General features: G+C 44.1%; 1 protein-coding gene and 1 long non-coding RNA gene across 2 annotated transcripts in view; both read left to right on the top strand.

Moving 5' to 3' along the window:
• The window catches only part of CARF (calcium responsive transcription factor), a 63,233-nt gene that overhangs the window by 28,694 nt on the left and 8,211 nt on the right, over positions 1-26,328 (top strand). The window contains exons 7-11 of the mRNA XM_073646444.1: positions 6,169-6,358; positions 16,401-16,521; positions 17,397-17,540; positions 19,195-19,422; positions 24,478-24,640. Of these exons, the coding sequence (XP_073502545.1) occupies positions 6,169-6,358; positions 16,401-16,521; positions 17,397-17,540; positions 19,195-19,422; positions 24,478-24,640 (846 nt within the window). The remainder of the gene's footprint in view (positions 1-6,168; positions 6,359-16,400; positions 16,522-17,396; positions 17,541-19,194; positions 19,423-24,477; positions 24,641-26,328) is intronic.
• Positions 11,300-11,778, top strand: LOC141160816 (uncharacterized). The gene is made up of 3 exons (XR_012250531.1): positions 11,300-11,405; positions 11,588-11,660; positions 11,738-11,778. It is a non-coding gene; the product is annotated as an uncharacterized lncRNA (long non-coding RNA).

Below are 26,328 nucleotides of genomic sequence, written 5' to 3'. Positions count from 1 at the left end.
TTTAGAGAATGAATTTCTTCATGAAGTATTTTCAGCTCTTTCTCATGAGCAGCGAGGCCTGCAGAATTGGAATCCATTCAATCCCCTAGGTTGGAAGTTCTAGAACCCCGCTCTCTGATTTCCTTAAAAAGTTCCTTTGTCAATTTTTGAGACATTTTAGATAGTTCTGAGTGAAGGATTAATTGGAACTGCGAGAGAAGTGCTGTTTGATCTGGGGTAGTGGTGCACATAGCTCTGGTTGTGGATGCTGGGACTAATTCTGGGTCAGCACTGTTCGGTAAAGAGGAGCAGAGTGATTCAGCGGGAGAGTGTGGAGCGGAGGACATATTGTTGCCTAGGTCAGTTGACGATGGGGTCTTATGGTTGGTGTGCGCTGAGGTAGTTCTGCATGGTCTCGGCATAAGGACATCTGAGATATATAGAGTAACCAGCTCAAGGACCATGGAATCGGGGGGAGGCATATTACTCATTGAACACTGCAGGGTATGAAAAGGCGGAGGTTAAGTCATCACGGAAGTCCTAAGTTGTAACCTGCCAGAATTTGCGTGGTTAGGCAGACATAGCTTCAGGTCAGAATAGCAGGTTGGTTTATACAGACACAAAGCAGTATTAATAATAACAAATTGTCTCTGCTTCTACAATGGTGGCCAAAAGTATTGGCACCCCTGCAATTCTGTCAGATAATACTCAATTTCTTCCTGAAAATGATTGCAATCACAAATTCTTTGGTATTATTATCTTCATTTAATTTGCTTGCAAGGAAAAAACACAAAAGAGAATGAAGCAAAAATCAAATCATTGATCATTTCACACAAAACTCCAAAAATGGGCCAGACAAAAGTATTGGCAACCTCAGCCTAATACTTGGTTGCACCACCTTTAGCCAAAATAACTGCGAACAACCGCTTCCGGTAACCATCAATGAGTTTCTTACAATGCTCTGCTGGAATTGTAGACCATTCTTCTTTGGCAAACTGCTCCAGGTCCCTGATATTTGAAGGGTGCCTTCTCCAAACTGCCATTTTGAGATCTCTCCACAGGTGTTCTATGGGATTCAGGTCTGGACTCATTGCTGGCCACCTTAGAAGTCTCCAGTGCTTTCTCTCAAACCATTTTATAGTGCTTTTGGAAGTGTGTTTTGGGTCATTGTCCTGCTGGAAAACCCATGACCTCTGAGGGAGACCCAGTTTTCTCACACTGGGCCCTACATTATGCTGCAAAATTTGTTGGTAGTCTTCAGACTTCATAATGCCATGCACACTGTCAAGCAGTCCAGTGCCAGAGGCAGCAAAGCAACTCCAAAACATCAGGGAACCTCCACCATGTTTGACTGTAGGGACCGTGTTCTTTTCTTTGAATGCCTCTTTTTTTTTCCTGTACACTCTATGTTGATGCTTTTTGCCAAAAAGCTCTACTTTTGTCTCATCTGACCAGAGAACATTCTTCCAAAATGTTTTAGGCTTTCTCAGGTAAGTTTTGGCAAACTCCAGCCTGGCTTTTTATGTCTCGGGGTAAGAAGTGGGGTCTTCCTGGGTATCCTACCATACAGTCCCTTTTCATTCAGACGCCGACGGATAGTACGGGTTGACACTGTTGTACCCTCGGACTGCAGGGCAGCTTGAACTTGTTTGGATGTTAGTCAAGGTTCTTTATCCACCATCCGCACAATCTTGCGTTGAAATCTCTGGTCAATTTTTCTTTTCCGTCCACATCTAGGGAGGTTAGCCACTGTGCCATGGGCTTTAAACTTCTTGATGACACTGCGCACGGAAGACACAGGAACATTCAGGTCTTTGGAGATGGACTTGTAGCCTTGAGATTGCTCATGCTTCCTCACAATTTGGTTTCTCAAGTCCTCAGACAGTTCTTTGGTCTTCTTTCTTTTCTCCATGCTCAATGTGGTACACACAAGGACACAGGACAGAGGTTGAGTAAACTTTAATCCATGTTAACTGGCTGCAAGTGTGATTTAGTTATTGCCAACACCTGTTAGGTGCCACAGGTAAGTTACAGGTGCTGTTAATTACACGAATTAGAGAAGCATCACATGATTTTTCATACAGTGCCAATACTTTTGTCCACTCCCTTTTTTAGGTTTGGTGTGGAATTGTATCCAATTTGGCTTTAGGACAATTCTTTGTGTTTTTTCATTGAAGACAAATTAAATGAAGATAATAATACCAAAGAATTTGTGATTGTAATCATTTTCAGGAAGAAACTGAGTATTATCTGACAGAATTGCAGGGGTGCCAATACTTTTGGCCACCACTGTATATACACTTGGTACGTGATCCAGCTTTCCCATGCTGACCTCTCCCTTCCTCTGCTTCTATATATTTTCTTGGTATGTGTTCCAGCTTTCCCATGCTGACCTCTCCCTTCCTCTGCATCTATATACACTTGGTACATGATCCAGCTTTCCCATGCTGACCTCTCCCTTCCTCTACTTCTATATACACTTGGTACGTGATCCACCTACTAACACTTTCTCTTCTCCTCCCACTGCTGGTGACATCTCCCCTAATCCTGGCCCTCCTCACCACATCCCCACAGTCACTTCCACCTCCTATCCACGATTCATCACAAACTCTCACAACCCTTCTAACCTCATACACATCCACCCAGCCCCACTAACAGGAGCTCTATGGAATGCTCGCTCCCTTTGTAACAAACTTTCCTACATCCATTATCTTTTCACCAATAACAAACTTTCCTTCATCGGCATCACTGAAACCTGGCTCACCCCCTCTGACACAGTCTCTACAGCTGCACTTTCATACGGTGGATTCCACCTTTCCCACACCCCCCGCCCCAATGGCAAGCATGGCGGAGGAGTAGGCTTTCTCCTGTCAGACAACTGCTCCTTCACCCAAATCCTACTGCCACCCTCCGTTACTCTCTCCTCTTTTGAGGTGCACTGTGTGCTCATCTACTCCCCCCCCCACCCCCCCCCAACCTCCAACTGGCCGTCATCTACCGTTCTCCTGAACCTGCCACCAGCTTCTTAGACCATTTCACCACCTGGCTACTTCACTTCCTTTCCGCTGACATCCCCACCATCATCATGGGTGACTTCAACATCCCCATTGACATTTCTCTCTCGGCTGCCTCTAAGCTTATATCTTTCATTTCCTCCTTCGGCCTTGCTCAATGATCTTCTGCTCCCACTCACAAAGATGGCCACACACTGGACCTCATCTTCACCCGCCTCTGTTCCCTATCTAACCTCTCTAATTCACCTCTCCCACAATCTGTCCCTAACCTACTTACATTTTCTACCCTCTCCTCTCCAGGGCAACAATCCCCACTCCAAAAACTCGCATACCCTTGCAGAAATCTTAAATATCTTGACCTACACTCACTCTCTGAATGCCTCCTCCCTCTTGCAGACGTCCGTTGCTTACATGACGCGGATGTTGCTGCCGCTCTCTATAACGCCACAACAGCTGCAGCTCTCAATTCAGTCATCCCCCTCACACATACCAAAGCTTTCACAATCAATAGGCAACCCTGGCATACCAGCCTAACCAAAGAGCTGCGACGCGCCTCCAGGGTTGCTGAGCGTAGATGGAAAAGGTCCCACTCTAATGAGCACTTCATCGCATTCAAACAGTCACTCATTACCTTCAAATCCACACTCACTGCTGCAAAACAAACATACTTCTCATCTCTCATATCCTCCTTGTCTCACAACCTTAAACAATTATTCAACTCCTTCAATTCTCTCCTACGTCTCCCAGGGCCTCCCCCTTCTCCTCTCATCTCACCAGAAGACTTTGCCTTATTCTTCAAGCAGAAGATTGACACCATCAGACAAAGCTTTTGCCTAAAGTCCCCCCAGACCCTCCTTACACCTACTCAATCTTTCTCCTCCAAAACCAGCTTCTCCACCATTACAGAAGATCAAGTTTCCTCTTTACTTTCCAAATCACACCTCACCACCTGTGAACTTGACCCAATCCCGTCCCATCTCATCCCCAACCTTACCACAGTCTTCATCCCAACCCTTACCCACTTTTTCCACCTGTCACTAACAGCTGGTATCTTCCCCTCATGCTTCAAACATGCCTCGATCACACCCATCCTCAAAAATCCCTCCCTTGACCCATACTCTCTGACTAGATATCGCCCCATATCACTTCTCCCTTACGCCTCAAAACTACTGGAATAACACATGCATTCTGAACTGTCTTCTCACCTCTCCTCCTGCTCTCTCTTTAACCGCCTCCAATCTGGCTTCCGACCACACCATTCTACTGAGACTGCCCTGACTAAAGTCACCAACAACCTACTAACCCCCAAATCCAAGCAACACTACTATGTCCTCCTCCTAGACCTGTCATCTGCCTTCGACACAGTGGACCATTCCCTCTTACTACAGATTCTCTCATCTCTTGGCTTCAAAGACTTGGCCGTATCTTGGATCTCCTCATACCTAACTGACAGACATTCAGTGTCTCCCACTCACACATCATCTCCTCATCTCACCCCCTATCTGTCGGTGTCCCCCAAGGTTCAGTCCTAGGACCCCTGCTCTTTTCCATCTACACCTTTGGCCTGGGACAGCTCATAGAGTCCCATGGCTTTCATTATCACCTCTATGCTGATGACACACAGCTCTACCTCTCTGGACCCGATATCTCCTCCTTACTAACCAGAATCCCACAATGTCTGTCTGCTATCTCATCCTTCTTCTCTGACAGATTTCTAAACAGAATTCATTGTCTTTTCACCATCTCATTCACCCCCCCCACCTGACCTGTCAATGGCTGTCTACTCTCCCCAGTCCCTCAAGCTTGCTGCCTTGGGGTAACCCTGGACTCTGATCTCTCCTTCAAACCACATATCCAAGCCCTTTCTACTTCCTGCCGACTCCAACTCAAAAATATCTCCCGGATCCGCACATTCCTCAACCACGAATCTGCAAAAACAATAGTGCATGCCCTCATCATCTCTCGCCTCAACTATTGCAACCTCCTGCTCTGTGGCCTCCCCTCCAACACTCTCGCACCCCTCCAATCTATCCTAAACTCTGCTGCCTGACTAATCCACCTGTCCCCATGCTATTCCCCGGCCTCTCCTCTCTGTCAATCTCTTCACTGGCTACCCATTGCCCAGAGAATCCAGTTCAAATCCCTAACCATGACATACAAAGCCATCCACAACCTGTCTCCTCCATGCATCTGTGACCTAGTCTCCCGGTACATACCTGCACGCAACCTCCGATCCTCACAAGATCTCCTTCTCTACTCCCCTCTTATTTCCTGTTCCCACAATCGCATACAAGATTTCTCCCGTGCATCGCCCCTACTCTGGAACTCTCTACGCCAACATATCAGACTCTCGCCTACCATGGAAACCTTCAAAAGGAACCTGAAGACTCACCTCTTCCGACAAGCCTACAACCTGCAGTAACCATTGCTCCACCATACCGCTACACAACCAGCTCTACCCTCACCTACTGTATCCTCACCCATCCCTCGTAGATTGTGAGCACTCGTGGGCAGGGTCCTCGCTCCTCTTGTACCAGTCATCACGTTTTGTTAAAGATCTTTGTAATAGTTCATGTATGTATACCCCTTTTTCACATGTAAAGTGCCATGGAATAAATGGCGCTATAATAATAAATATAATTAGTCTTGTGTTAGTTTCCATTTCTATAAGGTAGCCACTAGATGTCAGTGGAATACTGATGTCTCTGATGATGAAACTTGAAAAAGGAGATATAACCAAAGCCTTTAGAACTCTGAGAATGTTAGGGGGCATCTTGGCTTGTTATAGCAGGAGGGGTCAAGAGGCTAGGGGACCCTCTATTATTGCTGCACAGGGGATTTTTAATGGAGGCTTGGGGCTTGAGACAGGGCTCTGAATGGCTGCTAATTCGTGTGGATTATTTAAGATTGAGTGTCTGGGGCTCAGAGCTCAGTCAGACGCGTCTGGTTTCCTAGACTTCCGGCCATGCACCCTCCTCTTCACCAGTTTTGATCCATCTTCCCCTGTGAGGTCTTTCTAGAAGAAGCGCCACTCTTGTCTATGGTTGTAATTAGAATTGCAGCTCAGCCTAATTCTCTTAGATGGAGTAACACTGCCAATGCTTCTTCTGTAAACCTCTACAACTGTTTGATAATATCAGTGACTGGTCAGATTTCTTGACTTTCCATATTTTAGAAAATTGGAGACTCTTACCGCGGTTACTGTCTGAGTGAGGCCGAGCTGATGAACATTTTAGGTCTCCACAAGCAGCACACGATGAGTGTGTGGGGGACCCGACAATCACCGAGCCCAGCCAAGCCGGCCACTCGGCTAATGTGGAAGTCCCAGTATGTCCCGTATGATGGAATCCCCTTTATAAATGCAGGTACGCAATCTGTTTTTGTTTTTTTAATTTGATAGTTCACGTTTTCTCTCCGAAAGGCTACGGACATCTTTGAGGGGGGGCGAATATGCATGCTGCAGAAATCAATGTTTGAAAATGAAATCCAGTTAAAAATAAATTATTTAGAGACAAATATGCATGCATTTCAGTAAAAAAATAAATGCCCCTAAGACCATAATCTTTGTTTTTCTGGCAGTCGGTCATCACTGGAATGCTTGAAGTATATCCCCATAGTGATGGCAGTAATACACTAGTAGGGCACAGTCAGGTGGCTGTATTACTCAGAACAAGATCGGAACACCGTGCACAGACTGGGCAGCGGCTCCTCCGACCCAAGCGTGAGAGTATTTCTATGCTGTCATCAAGCTCGAGTTAGGAGAGCCGCCAGCCGGTCCGTGCACTGCGTTCCAATCTTTGCTTCGATTTATACAACCGTCTGACTGTGCCCTTAGACATATATTGTGAACAGTTTTGTTTAATCCCTGAAGGAGGTCGGTCACTTTATTTTATTAATAAATAAATTAATTTGCGCTAGTATAGTGAAAAGAACTCAACCCGGTAGATTAAAAATATTTGATTTAATTAAATATTTCATTAAAAGATAATAATATTAACACTGATAAAAATGATATAAAATGACATAAGTTAGTCACTTGTAACTGACGTGGGTAGTAGGTGAAACAGTGAGCTCTGGAATGAAGAACCTGTAGGGGAACAGGAGAATCAATTTATTAGGCCCGGCTGGAAGGTACTGGTACTACAATAATGAATATACTTATACCTGGTTCAGTGGCAAGTAGGATACCAGGTACAATGAACAAAGCGCCCCTAGATGGTTCTATGCGGAGATTGGGCTATAAGTGAGTAAAATACACAATTAAAATGCAAAATTAGTATGATAGGGGTTTGAGAGAACTGCCAGGGGAAAAAACCTTTTATATGCTTATTCCAGCGCAGGAACAATTTGAAATATATACAGTACAGACCAAAAGTTTGGACACACCTTCTCATTTAAAGATTTTTCTATATTTTCATGACTTTGAAAATTGTACATTCACACTGAAGGCATCAAAACTATGAATTAACACATGTGGAATTATATACTTAACAAAAAAGTGTGAAACAACTGAAAATATGTCTTATATTCTAGGCTCTTCAAAGTAGCCACCTTTTGCTTTCATGACTGCTTTGCCCACTCTTAGCATTCTCTTGATGAGCTTCAAGAGGTAGTCACCGGAAATGGTCTTCCAACAATCTTGAAGGAGTTCCCAGAGATGCTTAGCACTTGTTGGCTCTTTTGCCTTCACTCTGCTTTCCAGCTCACCCCAAACCATCTCGATTGGGTTCAGGTCTGGTGACTGTAGAGGCCAGGTCATCTGGCGTAGCACCCCATCACTCTCCTTCTTGGTCAAATAGCCCTTGCACAATCTATTCAGTAGGACTATCAGCTGTGTATCCACCTGACTTCTGCACATCACAACTGATGGTCCCAACCCCATTTGTAAGGCAAGAAATCCCACTTGTTAAACCTGACAGGGCACACCTGTGAAGTGAAAACCATTTCCGGTGACTACCTCTTGAAGCTCATCAAGAGAATGCCAAGAGTGTGCAAAGCAGTCATCAAAGCAAAAGGTGGCTACTTTGAAGAACCTAGAATATAAGACATATTTTCAGTTGTTTCACACTTTTTTGTTAGGCATATAATTCCACATGTGTTAATTCATAGTTTTGATTAGTGCTGAGCGAGTATGTTCTGTCCGAGTATGCTCGGGCTGAGCTCCGAGTAGTTACAGCTGCTCGGTGATATGTTTGAATCGCTCCCGTGTGCATGATTTGCAACTGTTTGACAGCTTTATTACATGTGAGGAATGTGTAAGAAATAGACATTCCTCACATGTAATAAAGCTGTCAAACAGTCGTAAATCATGCACACGGGAGTGATTCAACCATATCACCGAGCAGCTATAAATACTCGGTGCTCGGCCCTAGCATACTCGCCGAAAGGGTTAACAGAATATACTCGCTCATCACTAGTTTTGATGCCTTCAGTGTGAATGTACAATTTTCATAGTCATGAAGATACAGAAAAATCTTTAAATGAGAAAGTGTGTCCCAGAGATGCTTAGCACTTGTTGGCCCTTTTGCCTTCACTCTGCAGTCCAGCTCACCCCAAACCATCTCGATTGGGTTCAGGTCTGGTGACTGTGGAGGCCAGGTCATCTGGCGTAGCACCCCATCACTCTCATTCTTGGTCAAATAGCCCTTACACAGTCTGGAGGTGTGTTTGGGGTCATTGTCCTATTGAAAAATAAATGATGGTCCAACTAAACGCAAACCGGATGGAATAGCATGCCGCTGCAAGATGCTGTGGTAGCCATGCTGGTTCTACTGGTCTAAAAATATGGGAGATCTTTGGCATGATAGAAAGGAGCGTATTGAGAATATCCAACATTTTTTCAATATTACCCATCAAAAACCCTCCAAGCTGAATCCAGAAAAAAATAAATCCACAAAAGAATCCCTTAGAACTTTGGAACAATTATTTCTGAAGGAAATGAGGGATTTATGGGAAGTTGCCACCCTTGAACATTATTTGGCCTTCAATATTATTCCCTCTGGCTAAGTAGTCTCAAAATCCCTGTCAGGAGATATTGGCGACCCAGCCACCCTAGAGGAATGGGACTTAATGTTTAAAGAATTTTCCAAACCAGCTGTCCAATTTATAATAGATAAGAGAAAGAGGCAACTTTTGGAAAATAAAAGTAAGATTAATAAATTATTCAATGAGATCAAACCTCACCAAGATCACCCAGAGATTGTTGGCCTCATAAATAGTATAAAAAATAGAATCAACCAAAAAGAACTAGAAATAGTCCAAAAGAAACGGAATAAATGTGGCAGAGATGCTGTTCCTCTCCCAGAACAGCATCGTGATAATGAACAACCCACTTTCTTTGAAATTTTGGACGAAGTGGTGGGTAGTCCTACAACTCCAACACACTCAGAAGACAGATTTTCGGTCCATTTAACTTCGGATATAGAATCCCCCTCAATCCATAATCTGTCTGTAGATAATCATAATAATCAAAGACAAATTCCCAATTCTTCCCAGCAGGAAAATTCGGAACAAACGCCAGTCATTTTCTAAAATAGGTTTGTACCATTAAGTACTATTGTAGAAACACCAGAGAACCAACAAACCCCTCCACACCAAATAGAGAGAACCCCCCCCCCCCCCTGAATCTATAAATTTGCGTCCATTGGTACGCAAACGTACTAGTAACTCGGATTTTTTTCGTGTAGTTGCAAGAAAAAACGCCAAAGCGGCAGTAGGGGAGGGAAACTCGCCCAAAAGAAGAAGAACAAACCGCAAAAGATAAATGAGAAGCGGTCCATTTTTCACCTTAGCCGACATACTCTTTACTGCCTTTCTCATTTAAAAGACAGTAAACGCGTCATCCAGATACTAAATGAGATCTCGTGGCAGGACCACTATATCTTGGGTACTTTGGATATAACCTCTCTATATACTAATGTCCAACACGAAAAAGGATGTGAAGCCTCCAATCACTTCCTTCAACAAAAAATGTCTCCAGAACAAAGTACATTCATCACAGAATGTATGCATTTTATTCCTACTCATAATTATTTTCTCTATGAGGAGGACTACTACTCCCAGCAATGGGAGACCGCCATGGGGACCAGGTTCGCACCCAGTTACGCTAGCCTACAGTATATGTGGGTGAGTGGGAGGCCACAACTATTCACCCGGGTGGCGTTCTGCGCGCGGGCCTGGTCCTATGGCGTAGATTTATTGATGACATCCTGTTTATTTGGTCATGAGACCAATTGTCCTTACAAGAATTCCTCCAGGAAATAAACAATAATACTTTTTAGCTAACTTTTACCTCCACTAGTAGCACTAAAGCAGTCAATTTTCTTGACCTCAATATTTATATTGAAAATAATCTTATTCGGACTCGTACATACTGTAAACCCACAGATGCCAATAGTTATATTTCTATTAACAGTTGCCATCTCCCGAATTGGTTTTTAAATGTACCTCGTAGCCAATATTTAAGACTACATAGAAACTGCTCTAAAGACCAGGATTTTAAACAGGAAGCAAATGACCTCTCTAAAAAATTCCTGGAAAAAGGATATGATGCACGATTTTTGAATAATGCCATGAACAGGGTGGCCGGTATACCACGGGAAAAACTTTTGAGCAAATCTGCTAACATTAAATCAGAATGCAACACATATACTTTGGGTGTTCCCATTATTACTCCATATTGTTCAAACACGTATCTTATTAGAAAAATAGTAGAAAAACATTGGCACATATTAAAGGACGATAAAGTGATTGGTGACCAGATGTCTAGTAGGCCAAAATTTATTTTTAAAAAAGCCCGAAATTTGGGTAGTATCATAGCACCTACTGTAAAGGGTCGCCAATTAAATAATGAACTGATACCTCCTACCACTATGTGGTATATAAAGGCACCTCATAGCTGGATAGGACCATCCCTGAGGAAGGAAGCAGGAGCTTCCGAAACGCGTTGGAACCGTTCCTAAATCCAGCTAAAACTTTGTCCAATCCATCTGCTATATTGTCCGGATCACGTGTGTGTCACGTGCCGCCATGTCACACAGGTCCTAGCAGACTCTCACCGAGCAGCACGCGCACTAACCCGGAAGTACGCGAGTAGTGGCAGTCACTGGCCGGGACTCCTCTCTCGCTTCGGCGGCTAGACACCCCTCTCCTCTGCTTATGTGAGTACAACTGAAATCTTCACCAAACACTCCTTGGACCTTCTCAGCAACACCAACCTATCACCAGGTATCAATACAAATTGATCGCCCGGCTAAACTATGCATAGACTCCTTATTGGCACTATCTGAATATACTTTAATATTTATAGGTTTATGTCAGTCCTAACCATCAGCCGTAAGGAGGATCCCTTAGGACCATCTTATCCTTTTCTTGGATCTTATGTGAACCCCAAGGCGGAACCATTATACACAGGTAGTGTGTGGTCCATTAGTTTGTGCAAGCTACACATATTCATTCATTTTTATATATATATATATATTTAAAATTGTTCCTGCGCTGGAATAAGCATATAAAAGGTTTTTTGCCTTGGTAGTTCTCTCAAACCCCTATCATACTAATTTTGCATTTTAATTGTGTATTTCATTCACTTATAGCCCAATCTCCGCATAGAACCATCTAGGGGCGCTTTGTTCATTGTACCTGGTATCCTACTTGCCACTGAACCAGGTATAAGTATATTCATTATTGTAGTACCAGTACCTTCCAGCCGGGCCTAATAAATTGATTCTCCTGTTCCCCTACAGGTTCTTCATTCCAGGGCTCACTGGTTCGCCTACTACCCACGTCAGTTACAAGTGACTAACTTATGTCATTTTATATAATTTTTATCAGTGTTAATATTATCTTTTAATGAAATATTGAATTAAATCAAATATTTTTAATCTACCGGGTTGAGTTCCCTTCACTATACTAGCGCAAATTAATTTATTTATTAATTTTTATCGGGGGTTCACTCCTATTTTTGACAACGTGGTAATTGTCTTTAATTCGCAGCTGTTATAGCGATTAGCCTATTAGCGCCATTATTGCAATTGTATCTACACTTTATCTTATTAGTGCAGTTTTCTTCACTCACTGACCAGCTCTCCTGTCCATACAATGTCTGCTGGTGGAGGAGGTGTAACCAGCTCTCCTGTCCATACAATATCTGCTGGTGGAGGAGCTGTGACCAGCTCTCCTGTCCATACAATATCTGCTGGTGGAGGAGGTGTAACCAGCTCTCCTGTCCATACGATATCTGCTGGTGGAGGAGCTGTGACAAGCTCTCCTGTCCATACAATGTCTGCTGGTGGAGGAGCTGTGACCAGCTCTCCTGTCCATACAATGTCTGCTGGTGGAGGAGCTGTGACCAGCTCTCCTGTCCATACAATATCTGCTGGTGGAGGAGGTGTGACCAGCTCTCCTGTCCATACAATGTCTGCTGGTGGAGGAGCTGTGACCAGCTCTCCTGTCCATACAATGTCTGCTGGTGGAGGAGCTGTGACCAGCTCTCCTGTCCATACAATGTCTGCTGGTGGAGGAGGTGTGACCAGCTCTCCTGTCCATACAATATCTGCTGGTGGAGGAGGTGTGACCAGCTCTCCTCTCCATACAATATCTGCTGGTGGAGGAGCTGTGACCAGCTCTCCTGTCCATACAATATCTGCTGGTGGAGGAGCTGTGACCAGCTCTCCTGTCCATACAATATCTGCTGGTGGAGGAGGTGTGACCAGCTCTCCTCTCCATACAATATCTGCTAGTGGAGGAGCTGTGACCAGCTCTCCTGTCCATACAATATCTGCTGGTGGAGGAGCTGTGACCAGCTCTTCTGTCCATACAATGTCTGCTGGTGGAGGAGGGGTGACCAGCTCTTCTGTCCATACAATGTCTGCTGGTGGAGGAGCTGTGACCAGCTCTCCTGTCCATACAATGTCTGCTGGTGGAGGAGCTGTGACCAGCTCTCCTGTCCATACAATATCTGCTGGTGGAAGAGCTGTGACCAGCTCTCCTGTCCATACAATATCTGCTGGTGGGGGAGCTGTGAGCAGCTCTCCTGTCCATACAATATCTGCTGGTGGAGGAGGTGTGACCAGCTCTCCTGTCCATACAATATCTGCTGGTGGAGGAGCTGTGACCAGCTCTTCTGTCCATACAATGTCTGCTGGTGGAGGAGTTGTGACCAGCTCTTCTGTCCATACAATGTCTGCTGGTGGAGGAGTTGTGACCAGCTCTCCTGTCCATACAATGTCTGCTGGTGGAGGAGGTGTGACCAGCTCTCCTGTCCATACAATATCTGCTGGTGGAGGAGGTGTGACCAGCTCTCCTGTCCATACAATATCTGCTGGTAGAGGAGCTGTGACCTGCTCTCCTGTCCATACAATGTCTGCTGGTGGAGGAGCTGTGACCAGCTCTCCTGTCCATACAATATCTGCTGGTGGAGGAGCTGTGACCAGCTCTCCTGTCCATACAATATCTGCTGGTGGAGGAGCTGTGACCAGCTCTCCTGTCCATACAATATCTGCTGGTGGAGGAGCTGTGACCAGCTCTCCTGTCCATACAATGTTGCTGGTGGAGGAGCTGTGACCAGCTCTCCTGTCCATACAATGTCTGCTGCTGGGGGAGCTGTAACCAGCTCTCCTGTCCATACAATGTCTGCTGGTGGAGGAGGTGTGACCAGCTCTCCTGTCCATACAATGTCTGCTGGTGGAGGAGGTGTGACCAGCTCTCCTGTCCATACAATATCTGCTGGTAGAGGAGCTGTGACCAGCTCTCCTGTCCATACAATATCTGCTGGTGGAGGAGCTGTGACCAACTCTCCTGTCCATACAATATCTGCTGGTGGAGGAGCTGTGACCAGCTCTCCTGTCCATACAATATCTGCTGGTGGAGGAGCTGTGACCAGCTCTCCTGTCCATACAATGTCTGCTGGTGGAGGAGCTGTGACCAGCTCTCCTGTCCATACAATGTATGCTGGTGGAGGAGCTGTGACCAGTTCTCCTGTCCATACAATGTCTGCTGGTGGAGGAGCTGTGACCAGCTCTCCTGTCCATACAATGTCTGCTGGTGGAGGAGGGGTGACCAGCTCTCCTGTCCATACAATGTCTGCTGGTGGAGGAGCTGTGACCAGCTCTCCTGTCCATACAATGTATGCTGGTGGAGGAGGTGTGACCAGTTCTCCTGTCCATACAATGTCTGCTGGTGGAGGAGCTGTGACCAGCTCTCCTGTCCATACAATGTATGCTGGTGGAGGAGGTGTGACCAGCTCTCCTGTCCATACAATGTCTGCTGGCGGAGGAGCTGTGACCAGCTCTCCTGTCCATACAATGTCTGCTGGTGGAGGAGGTGTGACCAGTTCTCCTGTCCATACAATGTCTGCTGGTGGAGGAGTTGTGACCAGCTCTCCTGTCCATACAATGTCTGCTGGTGGAGGAGGGGTGACCAGCTCTCCTGTCCATACAATGTCTGCTGGTGGAGGAGCTGTGACCAGCTCTCCTGTCCATACAATGTATGCTGGTGGAGGAGGTGTGACCAGTTCTCCTGTCCATACAATGTCTGCTCGTGGAGGAGCTGTGACCAGCTCTCCTGTCCATACAATGTCTGCTGGTGGAGGAGGGGTGACCAGCTCTCCTGTCCATACAATGTCTGCTGGTGGAGGAGCTGTGACCAGCTCTCCTGTCCATACAATGTATGCTGGTGGAGGAGGTGTGACCAGTTCTCCTGTCCATACAATGTCTGCTGGTGGAGGAGCTGTGACCAGCTCTCCTGTCCATACAATGTCTGCTGGTGGAGGAGGGGTGACCAGCTCTCCTGTCCATACAATGTCTGCTGGTGGAGGAGCTGTGACCAGCTCTCCTGTCCATACAATGTATGCTGGTGGAGGAGGTGTGACCAGTTCTCCTGTCCATACAATGTCTGCTGGTGGAGGAGCTGTGACCAGCTCTCCTGTCCATACAATGTCTGCTGCTGGAGGAGGTGTGACCTGCTATCCTGTCCATACATTGTCTGCTGGTGGGGGAGCTGTAACCAGCTCTCCTGTCCATACAATGTCTGCTGGTGGAGGAGGGGTGACCAGCTCTCCTGTCCATACAATGGCTGCTGGTTGAGGATCTGTGACCAGATTGGTCCATCAGTCTCCTACAATAGAAAAGCAGCTTTCCTATGTAAGGTGTTTTACAATTGGGACAGAATTTCTGTTTTTTTTCTTTCTTCCCATAAAGGATTAATAAAAGTTAAGTAATAAGTTTTATGTACCTGAAAGTTGTGCCAATGACAAATACAACTCGTCCAACATAAATACATTATGGCTCCTGCAATGTGACGATAAGAAAAATGAATGGTTGGTCAATAAGGCCAAATTAGGCCCCCTCTTTAACTCCTTCACCGCCTTGTGATTTTCTGTTTCTGCGCTTTCGTTTTTTGTTCCCTTTCTTCCCAGAGCCTTAATTTTTTTATTTTTTCGTCAATATGACCATATGAGGGCTTGTTTTTTGCGGGATGAGTTGTACTTTTGAACAACACCATTGATTTTACCACATAATGTACTGGAAAACGGGGAAAATAATCCAAGTATGATGAAATTGCAAAAAAAAAAAGTGCAATTCCACAATAAGGTTTTGGGTTTTAGATTTACCATGATCACTAAATATTCATTTAAACTTTTTAGGTTTTTTTATTTTTCTTTTAAAGTTTTTTTCCCACTTTTTACTTTAATAGTCCCCTTGGGAGACTTGAAACTGCGATCATGCAATTGCCTATGCTACACATAGCAGGGCTGGAGCACTGCTATGTATAGCAAAAATCACGAACTCCTATGAACGCCGGCCACGAGCCAGTGTTCATAGGAGATTCACAATGACAAGCGGGGGTGTTCTGCAGACCCCTGGCTGTCATGACAATCCATTAGCGCACTACAATCACGTGACTGGGGCGCTGATGGGCGGGTCTTGTGACGCGCTTCTTGTCTGCGTGTGTTAAATGCTGCTGTCAGTGATTGACAGTGGCATTTTACTGGTTAACAGCTGTGGGTGGATCTCGGTTCCACCTGCGGCTGTTAGAGGCACATGACAGCTGATCAGACCAGCTGTCATGTGCAGGGAAAGATGCAGGCTCAGCATCGGAGCCCGCATCAGATGCAGAGACACGACCGATGATGTACGGCCAAGGAAGGGGCTAAAGATAATGTCTCACATACACAACCCCTTTGTAAATAGTGGGAGGCCTGGTGATTAGCTGATATGACCAAGAAAGATGTGGATGGCCAAACATTTTTTTCTTGCAGTGACTATTTAATGTATGGACTAGCCGCATCTGCCAGAGCACAAGGTTCTCCTAGTTCTAAGCTAGAGCCCCCTGTATGATGGTCATGTGCCCCAGCAGGAGATATGGAGGAGGTATAAATAAATCTGTTGCCAATTTGTTTCCTTGTAGGAAGCAGAGCAATTGTAATGGAGTGCCAGTATGGACCAAGAAGAAAAGGATCACAGCCCAAGAAGAGTGGAGAGAGTGAAATCCCTGCTGGGCAATTGTATAAAGCAACATGTCCAGCAAGGTGGGTACTCCCCTCACTTGGGAAGCATCCATTCATTTAAGGTTTGCCCATTGAGCAGTGATAGTTGTGATGTTCCACTCCATACGCAGGTTACATCCCGACACTGCCGGAGCTGATATCTGATTGTGGTGGTGCAGTTTTTCAGGACCACACTGATCTGTAACATCAGTATTCTAGTAGTAATGCTCTTAAGGCTATATGCACACGGCAAGTGTTTGCAGCAGAAAAATCTGCTGCAAATACAGATCTGTTGGCAGGAAAAACACTGTGTAAAATATGAAAGTCTTAGACGCGTTTTTGCATGCACTCTTTTATTTCTGAGTTTTTTCCCCATTCATTAAAACTCATCAAAACGCTTAAAGAAATGACATGCTGCAAATCTGAAACTGCTCCAAATCTGCAAGGAAAAAATAAGCAACATGTGCATGAGATTTCAGAAATGTCATTCACTTTACTGGGACAGTAAAATATTGCACTGCAAATAACTAATGGAAAAAACATGGGAAAAAAACCCACGTGTGAACATAGTCTAAGGTTCTAAAATAGCCAATGGTGTAATTCACAATGTGAATAGGAATGATCTATTTATAAGAACTGCAGATCAGCTATATCAAAGAGTGTAACAAAGAATGATATTTGAAGATATTTTATGTTATTTTAGGTGTCACTATCATTCATTCTTTAATGTCCATGGATGCTGGACTGGTGGGGGTGCTGCATCAATTAGAAGGAGTAATATGGCACAGTAGTTAATCATGATGCTTGATGTGTTAATATCTCTGCCTTGTTTATAAGACCAAGAGATTTAGCTCGTAGCATATGTTTCATTTGTGATAGAAAGTAAAGTTACTCACACAAATCTTCTTTTTTATTAGGATATATATAAAAAAAGTGAAGAAATTCCCTGCTTATCGAGTTCCAACAGATCCAAAGATTGACAAGAAATTGATTAAACTGGAACAAGAGAAAGCATTTAACTTATTAAAAAAGGATTTGGAAACAAACGAGGGTGTTCTAAGGTATGCTAACCCTCCCTCGTCTCTACACACCAACGTCCCACATTATATATTCTGTACATACTGACAACAATGTAAAATACTACTGGGCTGCAGTAGTAAAGCGATTGTCCGGAACTTTAACATTGATGGCATGTCCTTAGAATAGGACACAATGTCTGATCGTTGGGAGTACGACACCTGGCACCACCACCAGGCACCACCACCAATCAGCTGTTCCCAGGTGTCGGCGGTGGCCAGAACTGCTCAGTTATGAAGCTGCACAGCTCACTTGACTGTATAGCGGTTGCGGTCTGGCATTGTACATATGCCCTTTAATCAAATCAATAGGAGGTGGATGTGCAGTACCTGGCCCTAGCCACTATACAGTCGACGGAGCTGTGCAACTCCATAACTGAGCAGTTCTGGCCGCCGACAACGGGAACAGCTGACTGGCGGTGGGCCGGGTATCACACCCCCACCAATCAGACATTGATGACCTATTCTAAGGATTGGCCGTCAATGTTAAAGTCAACCCCTTTAATGTAACAAATGTAATGAAGGTACTTGTGAATTTGTGCACAGAATGATGATGTGGAATGTTAAAATATCAAAAGTGTAAATGTCTTTTTTACTATACTGACTTTTTCTATTGTCACAGTACTAGATGTAAAAAAAGATTTTCACAGGTTTATCGAACCTTTTAAAATTGATTGATTGGCTTATCCCAAGGATAAGCCATCAATATTAGAACACTAAGAGTCTTGACTATTGGCACCTCCTATCATAGTTACTGGTGATGATTTTGACAGCTGCAACTATTGGAACCTCCTATCACAGTTACTGATGATGATTAGACAGCTCCTGATATACGGGTGTAATAATGTAGATCACAATTCAGTCTCCTTGACTATATACCGTACTTGTAATTTATTAGCTTAATTAAGAAAATATAGACGAAAGGATTGTAACACTGTCAACTGAGCATTCAGACTGGCTCTAGCTTACCTTGTAATGCTGTACTCCTATGATTATTGGTAAAGCACTAAGGGGTAAAATGTAGGATGAAAACTGGGAATCAAGTTGGAGAAGAATGAGATGCAAATATGAGGCTGAACTGCAGGGAAGTAAGTGACCCTGTAAGAAATCCATCAATGAATTGGGACAAGAAAATCCTTGCATATGGAGGGTATCACGTCAGAGAGATTGATCTTTAACTCCTTGCATCACTTTATCATTGGCCTTGGAGATGAATTATCTAAATTAACCTGAAAAACTGAAAACTTGAAGAAGCACCAACTAGTGGAGTAAATTAAATCTGGTGCCCGTCCATAGGTTGCAACACAACAACCTCAGAAGTTGTATACGGTACATCCAGGAAAATGGACGTCACTCAAAAACTCCAAATCAAGATTTATTGGCCCATGTAAACTGATGGACAATGTTTTGGCCCAGCAAAGCCTTAGTCAAGCTTGAAAAATGCTGTACTGAGTTGAAACATTGTCCTTTTCTCTGGATGTAATAATTAAGCTGAATATACTCTCTTGCCAAATAAAAATTCTTCTGTTAAATAAAAAAGTCACATTTCATGAGTAGCAATCCTGCCTTCATTAATCAGTGATATAACCATTTTTGCATTGTGGTATATAGGAGAGAACTGACAGCTTTTCTTTCGCAGATGGTACGTCCAGCTTCCCGATCAGGAGGCGCATCAGTATCACAATCTGGACGCTGGTTGTTTCTCTTCTTCACCTAGCCCATTTCAGCCACCTAGTGAGGAAGATGATGAGATGATTTGTGATGACTCTGGCCTGTCCTCTCGTCTGCATCCTTGTGTAGCAGAAAAAATCCGGGAATTGGTGGCCAGAGGCGTTGACGAGGTTTATGCTGTCAGGAAGCAGCTGAGGTATAGAAACCGCTAATACTGATGTGCGGGACGCCAGAACATTGGACATAGATTAAGAATTTTTTGAGTTCATTACAATATTATTCCACTTGTGTTTCTTAGAGTTTATTATACTGTTACTTGAAATTGATTTTATATTTCTACAGAGTAATCACACCATAGTTTTTATATCGGGTACCTGATATTTATCCACAGTGGACCAAACAGTATAATTTTCCATACTTTGATACTATAGTAATCATATTTGGACATATTAATCAAGCAAAATGCACCAAAAAACTTTCACGACTTGCACTATATTTAGATGCAAGGCACTGGATGTGTTCCTCAGTAAACTTCTTTATTACTTACATCACATAGAAAAAAAATGCAACCTTTTGGCCACAGTCGGCCTTTCTTAAAGGGAATCTGTCAGTAGGCTTTTGCTACCTCATCTGAAAGCAGCTAGATGTAGGCAAAGAGAAGCTGAATCCAACAATGTATCACTTAGATTACTGGGTGCAGCCGTTCTCACGCAATCAGATTTAGCATGAAGCAGAGCTAAGAAAGCTAACCACGCCCACACCACAGCTAACCCCGCCCACATCAGGCTGTGTATATACACGGCTCAAGAAATAAAGGGAACACTTAAACAACACAATGTACCTACAAGTCAATTACACTACTATGAAATCAACCTGTCCAGTTATGAATCATCACTGATTGTAAATCAATTTCTCCTGCTGTTCTGCAAATGGAACAGACAACAGGTAGAAATCATCAGCAATTAGCAAGACACCCCTATAAAGGAGTGGTTCTGCAGATGGTGACCACAGACCATTTCTCTGTTCTCATCCATTTTGGCTGTTGTTTTAGCCACTTTTGTATTTTGTCATTGCTCTCAACCCCTAGAAGTACAGTAATATGTGGCGTTGTCTACAGTACAACCAACAGAAGTTGCTCAGGTAGTGCAGCTCATCCAGGATGGCACATCAATGCGAGCTGTGGCAGGAAGGGTAGCTGTGTCTGTGAGCACAGTGTCCAGAGCATGGAGCAGATACCAGGAGACATGTAGGGGGCCGTTGGAGGGCAACAACCCAGAAGCAGGACCGCTACCTCCTTTGTGCAAGGAGGAACAGGAGGAGCAGTGCCAAAGCCCTGCAAAATGACCTCCAGCCAACCAATAACATCCACAGTGTCTGCTCAAACTGTCAGAAACAGACTCCATGAGGGTGGTATGAGGGCCCGATGTCCACAAGTGCGTGTTGTGCTTACAAAGACCGTGCAGGGTGTTTGGCATTTGCCAGAGATTGGCAGACTCGACATTGGTGCCCTGTGCTCTTCACAGATGAGAGCAGGTTCACACTGAGCACGTGACAGACGTGACAGAGTTTGGAGAGGTTCACACTGAGCACATGACAGACGTGACAGAGTTTCTGCTGCCTGCAACATCCTCCAGCATGACCGGTCCGGCAATGTGTCATTAATGGTGTGGAGAGGCATTTCTTTGGAGGACTACACAGCCCTCCATGTGCTAGCCAGAGGTACCCTAACTGCCACTAGGTACCAATAGTGAGACCATATGCAGGTGCAGTGGACCCTGGGTTCCTTCTGATGCATGACAATGTTAAGCTTCATGGGGCTGAAATGTGTCTACAGTTCCTGCATGATGAAGGCATTGATGCTTTGGACTGGCCTGCCTGTTCCCCAGACCTGAATCCAAATCGAGAACATCTGGGACATCATGTCTCTTTCCATCCCCCAACGCCATGTTGCACCACAGACTGTCCAGGAGTTGACTAATGCTTTAGTCCAGGTCTGGGAGGAGATCCCTCAGGAGAACATCTGGTGCCTCATCAGGAGCATGCCCAGGCATTGTAGGGAGGTCATACCGGCTCGTGGAGGCCATACACTCGACTGAGCATGATTTCCTTGTCATGAAGCATTTCCACTGAAGTTGGATCAGCCTGTAATTTGATTTTCCACTTTGATTTTGAGTATAATAATAATAATTTTTATTTTATATAGCGCCAACATATTCCGCAGCACTTTACAATTAAGTAGGGACATATACAGACAATATAAACAATACAATGCATCTTATTTCAACTGTTACAGGAGGATTGAGGGCCCTGCTCGCAAGCTTACAATCTATATAGAAATGGGGGGACACAATAGGAAGAACATTGTCATCAGCCAGTAGCTGTCTAAGGGCAGTTACCGTGTGGTATTTGGTGCATGGAGAATGTGGAGACAGATGAATACGCAAGGGCAGATTAAGATTAATATTTAAGAGGGAACAGAGGAGAGTTAGGTTGGTGAGTTGAGGTGGTAGGCTTGTCTAAACAGATGTGTTTTTAAAGTACGTTTGAAGACATGGGGGCTAGATATCAGTCAGATCGTTTGGGGCAGTGCATTCCAGAAAACTGGCGCGGCATGAGAGAAGTCTTGGAGACAGAGGAGTGAGGTTCGGATTAAGGAGGATGTCAGTCTTAGATCAGTTGCAGAACGGAGGGCACGGGAGGGGCGATAGACAGAAATGAGGTATGAGATATAGGACCGTGCAGAACTGTGGAGAGCTTTGTGGGTGAGAGAGATGAGTTTGTATTGTATTCTGTGGTGAATGGGTATCCAGTGCAATGACTGACACAGGGTAGAGGCGTCGGTGAAGCGGCCTGATAGAAATACAACCCTGGCTGCTGCATTCATAATGGATTGGAGAGGAGAAAGTTTGTTTAGAGGGAGGCCAATCAGAAGAGAGTTGCAGTAGTCCAGGCGAGAGTGAATAAGAGCGACAGTAAGAGTTGAATATGGGGAATAAAGGAAAGTTGTGTGTCAAATATGACTCCAATACAGAAAGCTTGCTGCTTGGGAGTTATGGTGGTGCTATCCAAGGAAATTGAAAAGTCAGGTATAGGTAGGCTAGTAGAGAGAGGAAAAACAAGGAGTTCAGTTTTGGAGAGATTCAGTTTCAGATAGAGGGAGGACATGATGTTAGAGACAGCGGACAGACAATCACTAGTATTTTGTATTAGAGTGGGGGTGATGTCAGGTGAAGAGGTGTATAGTTGGGTGTCATCAGCATAGAGATGTTACTGGAACCCAAATCTGCTAATGGTTTGCCCAATAGGGGTAGTATACAAGGAGAAAAGGAGGGGACCAAGGACTGACCCTTGTGGAACCCCAATAGTAAGGGGAATAGTAGAGGAAGAAGAGCCGGCAAAAGATACCGTGAAAAAGCGGTCAGAGAGATAGGAGGAGAACCAGGAGAGAGCTGTGTCCTTGAGGCCTATAGAGCGGAGCATAGTGAGGAGGAACTGGTGATCCACAGTGTAAAAAGCGGCAGAGAGATCCAGGAGAATCAGCAGGGAGTAGTGACCATTAGATCTAGCTGTTAGTACATCATTAGAGACTTTAGTGAGGGGAGTTTCGGTAGAGTGTGAGGAGCGGAAACCGGATTGTAAAGGGTCGAGAAGAGAGTTATCTGAGAGATAGCGGATTTGACTGGAGTGGACCAAGCGTTCCAGGCGTTTTAGAGATGAAGGGAAGATTAGAGACCGGTCCGTAGTTAGCAGTGCAGTCCTCATCCAGGGATGGCTTTTTAGGTAAAGGGGTTATGATGGTATGTTTGAATGAAGAGAGAAAGATACCCGAAGAGAGAGGTTAAATATTTTAGTTAAGTGGGTAGTGACAGCTGGGGAAAGAAGGAGATTTGAGGGAATAGGGTCACTGTTGCAGGGTGTAGGGCGAGAATAAGCAAGGAGTTTGGTCACTTCTTCTTCTGTGACCGGCTCGAAGATGGAAAATGAACTTGAGGTGCGGGAGGGAAGGGGATTCAGACTCTGAGGGGCTTGTGCAAGAATGTCTTGACGGATATGATTGATTTTTGTAGGAAATAAGTGGCCAGATCATCAGCACTTAGGTTGGTGACGGGGGTCTGTTCTTTAGGGCTCAGGAGGGAGTGGAAGGTTTCAAAGAGATGTTTTGGATTGTGGGCTAGAGTTGTGATGAGAGTGGTAAAGTAGACTTGTTTAGCCAGATGGAGAGCAGAGTTATAAGTTTTGAGCATGAACTTATTAGTGGATGACGTTTTCTGCCGAAAGTGATTTTCTCCACAGACGCTCTGCACACTTTGAACAGCGCTGGAGAAAACATGGAGTAACATTCCAAATCCAGACCTCCATGGGATATTAATTTTGATTTACATTGATAATTTTTATGTTTTATTATTCTCAACACATTCCACTATGTAATGAATAAAGACTTGCAACTGCAATATTTCATTCAGTGATATCTAGGATGTGGTATTTTATTGTTCCATTTATTTTTTTGAGCAGTGTACAATGTCCATAGACGGTGAGCTTCCCATCACAGAAGGAGCGTGTCGGACCAGGGCTCACCATGACCAGATAGTCACAGCAATAAGTTACAAGTACTAAAACAATCATTGCAAGCAAACAAAACCACTGAGCTTGATACGTGAGGCATCGCTAAAAATTTGTGTTTTAGCCCCTACAGCATGCTGTATTCAGGTTACATAGCAAACATTTGCTCACAGATTCCCTTTAAGCCATATCAAGAGAGATATTACATATCACACATGACTTGATAAAGGCCTTCTGTACCCGAAACGGCACAGGTTTTTTTCTCCATGTGCTGTAACTAATAAAGAAGTTTACTAGGGAAGACATCCGGTGCCTTTGATATCTTTACTTTGGGATACTTGGCAATATTATGGAAAGCTGAAGGGAACGGGATTCCATGACTTGAACTGTCTACATTTATGATGTCTTTTAGACACTTTTTCTTTATGACTTGTCAACAAGGGGGTGTGACATTGCTGAAAAGGGGTGTAGTTTATCAAGGAAAGCGTGTGACTTAACGTGCTACACAATGTGTCAAAATTGTGGCACACAGTAAGCCAACTAATAGGTGGTGGAAACTAGGCCTAGACAATCTTACAATTAGGCAGAACCACTCTGATAGAATGGGTGCACCTGAAGCCAGTCTAGTCTAAGTTTGCACTGTCTAAGAATATGTCCCATTAATTCCTATTATTCTCTTTCATCACTTTAGGAAATTTGTGGAACGAGAACTCTTCAAACCAGATGAAATCCCAGAAAGACATAATTTGTCCTACTTCCCGACTGTAAATGACCTGAAGAACCACATCCATGAAGCACAAAAAGCCCTGGGAAATGGAGAACTCATCTATGACCAGGAGACTATTCCAAGATCAGTACGTGAGATTACTAGAATTAATACATGAATAGATTTTATATGCATATACTAAAAAAGTAATTTTATATGTAATAAGGAAGATAATTGCGTAAGTACAGCCAAACCACGTGCAAAAATATAGACAGTGGGAAAACTGTGCTGCCTATTGCTGAATGGCTCAGCTTATGTAAGAAATATAAAAGCTTCAAAAATATGTGTGGGGCCATGTTAAAATAGAATTGTTTCTTTTTTAAAAAGTAATGTCCTAACAAACATTTTTTTTAATTTCATTTTAATTTCTTTTATGTGCATGTTTGTGAACTAAAGTCTAAGCTTTAACGTTAGATGATTACTAGCGTGGTGGAGCTACACTCTGGAGAGCGCTGTGCCCGTTTGGCTCTTGCTGCTTTTATTTTAACTTGACTTAGAAAAGCCAATATAAGATGAATAAAGTCTTTAAAGGGAATCTGCCACTAGGTTTTTGCGACCGCCATCTGAGAGCAGCATGATATTAGGGCAGAAACCCTTATTCCTGCGATGTGTTATTTACTGAGCTACTTGCTGTATTTTTTTGTTATAAAATCACTATTTTCTCTGCTGCAGATCTACCAGTTCTCTGAATGCTGAGCTCTGTATAACCCCGCCCACACCACTGATTGGCTGCTTTATGTGTGCACTGTGTATAGGCAGAAAGCTGCCAATCATTGGTAGGGGCGGGGTTATACAGAGCTCATGAATAAAGAGGACAACATGACCGCAAGTTTATTACTTGGCAGTAGTACATGGCAGTAGGCTTACTAGTCCTCTAGTGATAATCTCCTGCTGATAAACCTGTGATTTTGATCAAAATTACACTAGGCAGCCCTGTAAGTGATACATCGCTGGAATTGGTGTCTCTGTCTCTACATCATGTTTCTCTCAGATTAGGTGGCAAAAACCTGGTGACAGATTCCCTTTAAGACTAGAGATAAATCCACGTACAGTACAGACCAAAAGTTTGGACACACCTTCTCATTTAAAGATTTTTCTGTATTTTCATGACTATGAAAATTGTACATTCACACTGAAGGCATCAAAACTATGAATTAACACATGTGGAATTATATACTTAACAAAAAAGTGTGAAACAACTGAAAATATGTTTTATATTCTAGGTTCTTCAAAGTAGCCACCTTTTGCTTTGATGACTGCTTTGCACACTCTTAGCATTCTCTTGATGAGCTTCAAGAGGTAGTCACCGGAAATGGTCTTCCAACAATCTTGAAGGAGTTCCCAGAGATGCTTAGCACTTGTTGGCTCTTTTGCCTTCACTCTGCTTTCCAGCTCACCCCAAACCATCTCGATTGGGTTCAGGTCTGGTGACTGTGGAGGCCAGGTCATCTGGTGTAGCACCCCATCACTCTCCTTCTTGGTCAAATAGCCCTTGCACAATCTATTCAGTAGGACTATCAGCTGTGTATCCACCTGACTTCTGCACAACACAACTGATGGTCCCAACCCCATTTGTAAGGCAAGAAATCCCACTTATTAAACCTGACAGGGCACACCTGTGAATTGAAAACCATTTCCGGTGACTACCTCTTGAAGCTCATCAAGAGAATGCCAAGAGTGTGCAAAGCAGTCATCAAAGCAAAAGGTGGCTACTTTGAAGAACCTAGAATATAAGACATATTTTCAGTTGTTTCACACTTTTTTGTTAGGCATATA

This window comes from Phyllobates terribilis, unplaced genomic scaffold (genome assembly GCF_046119375.1).
Source record: "Phyllobates terribilis strain yellow unplaced genomic scaffold, ASM4611937v1 Scaffold_9__5_contigs__length_417890890, whole genome shotgun sequence".
In the NCBI taxonomy this organism is placed as follows: domain Eukaryota; kingdom Metazoa; phylum Chordata; class Amphibia; order Anura; family Dendrobatidae; genus Phyllobates; species Phyllobates terribilis.
The sequence above is the reverse complement of the archived record's forward strand: the minus strand, read 5'-3'. Positions and strand labels throughout refer to the sequence as shown.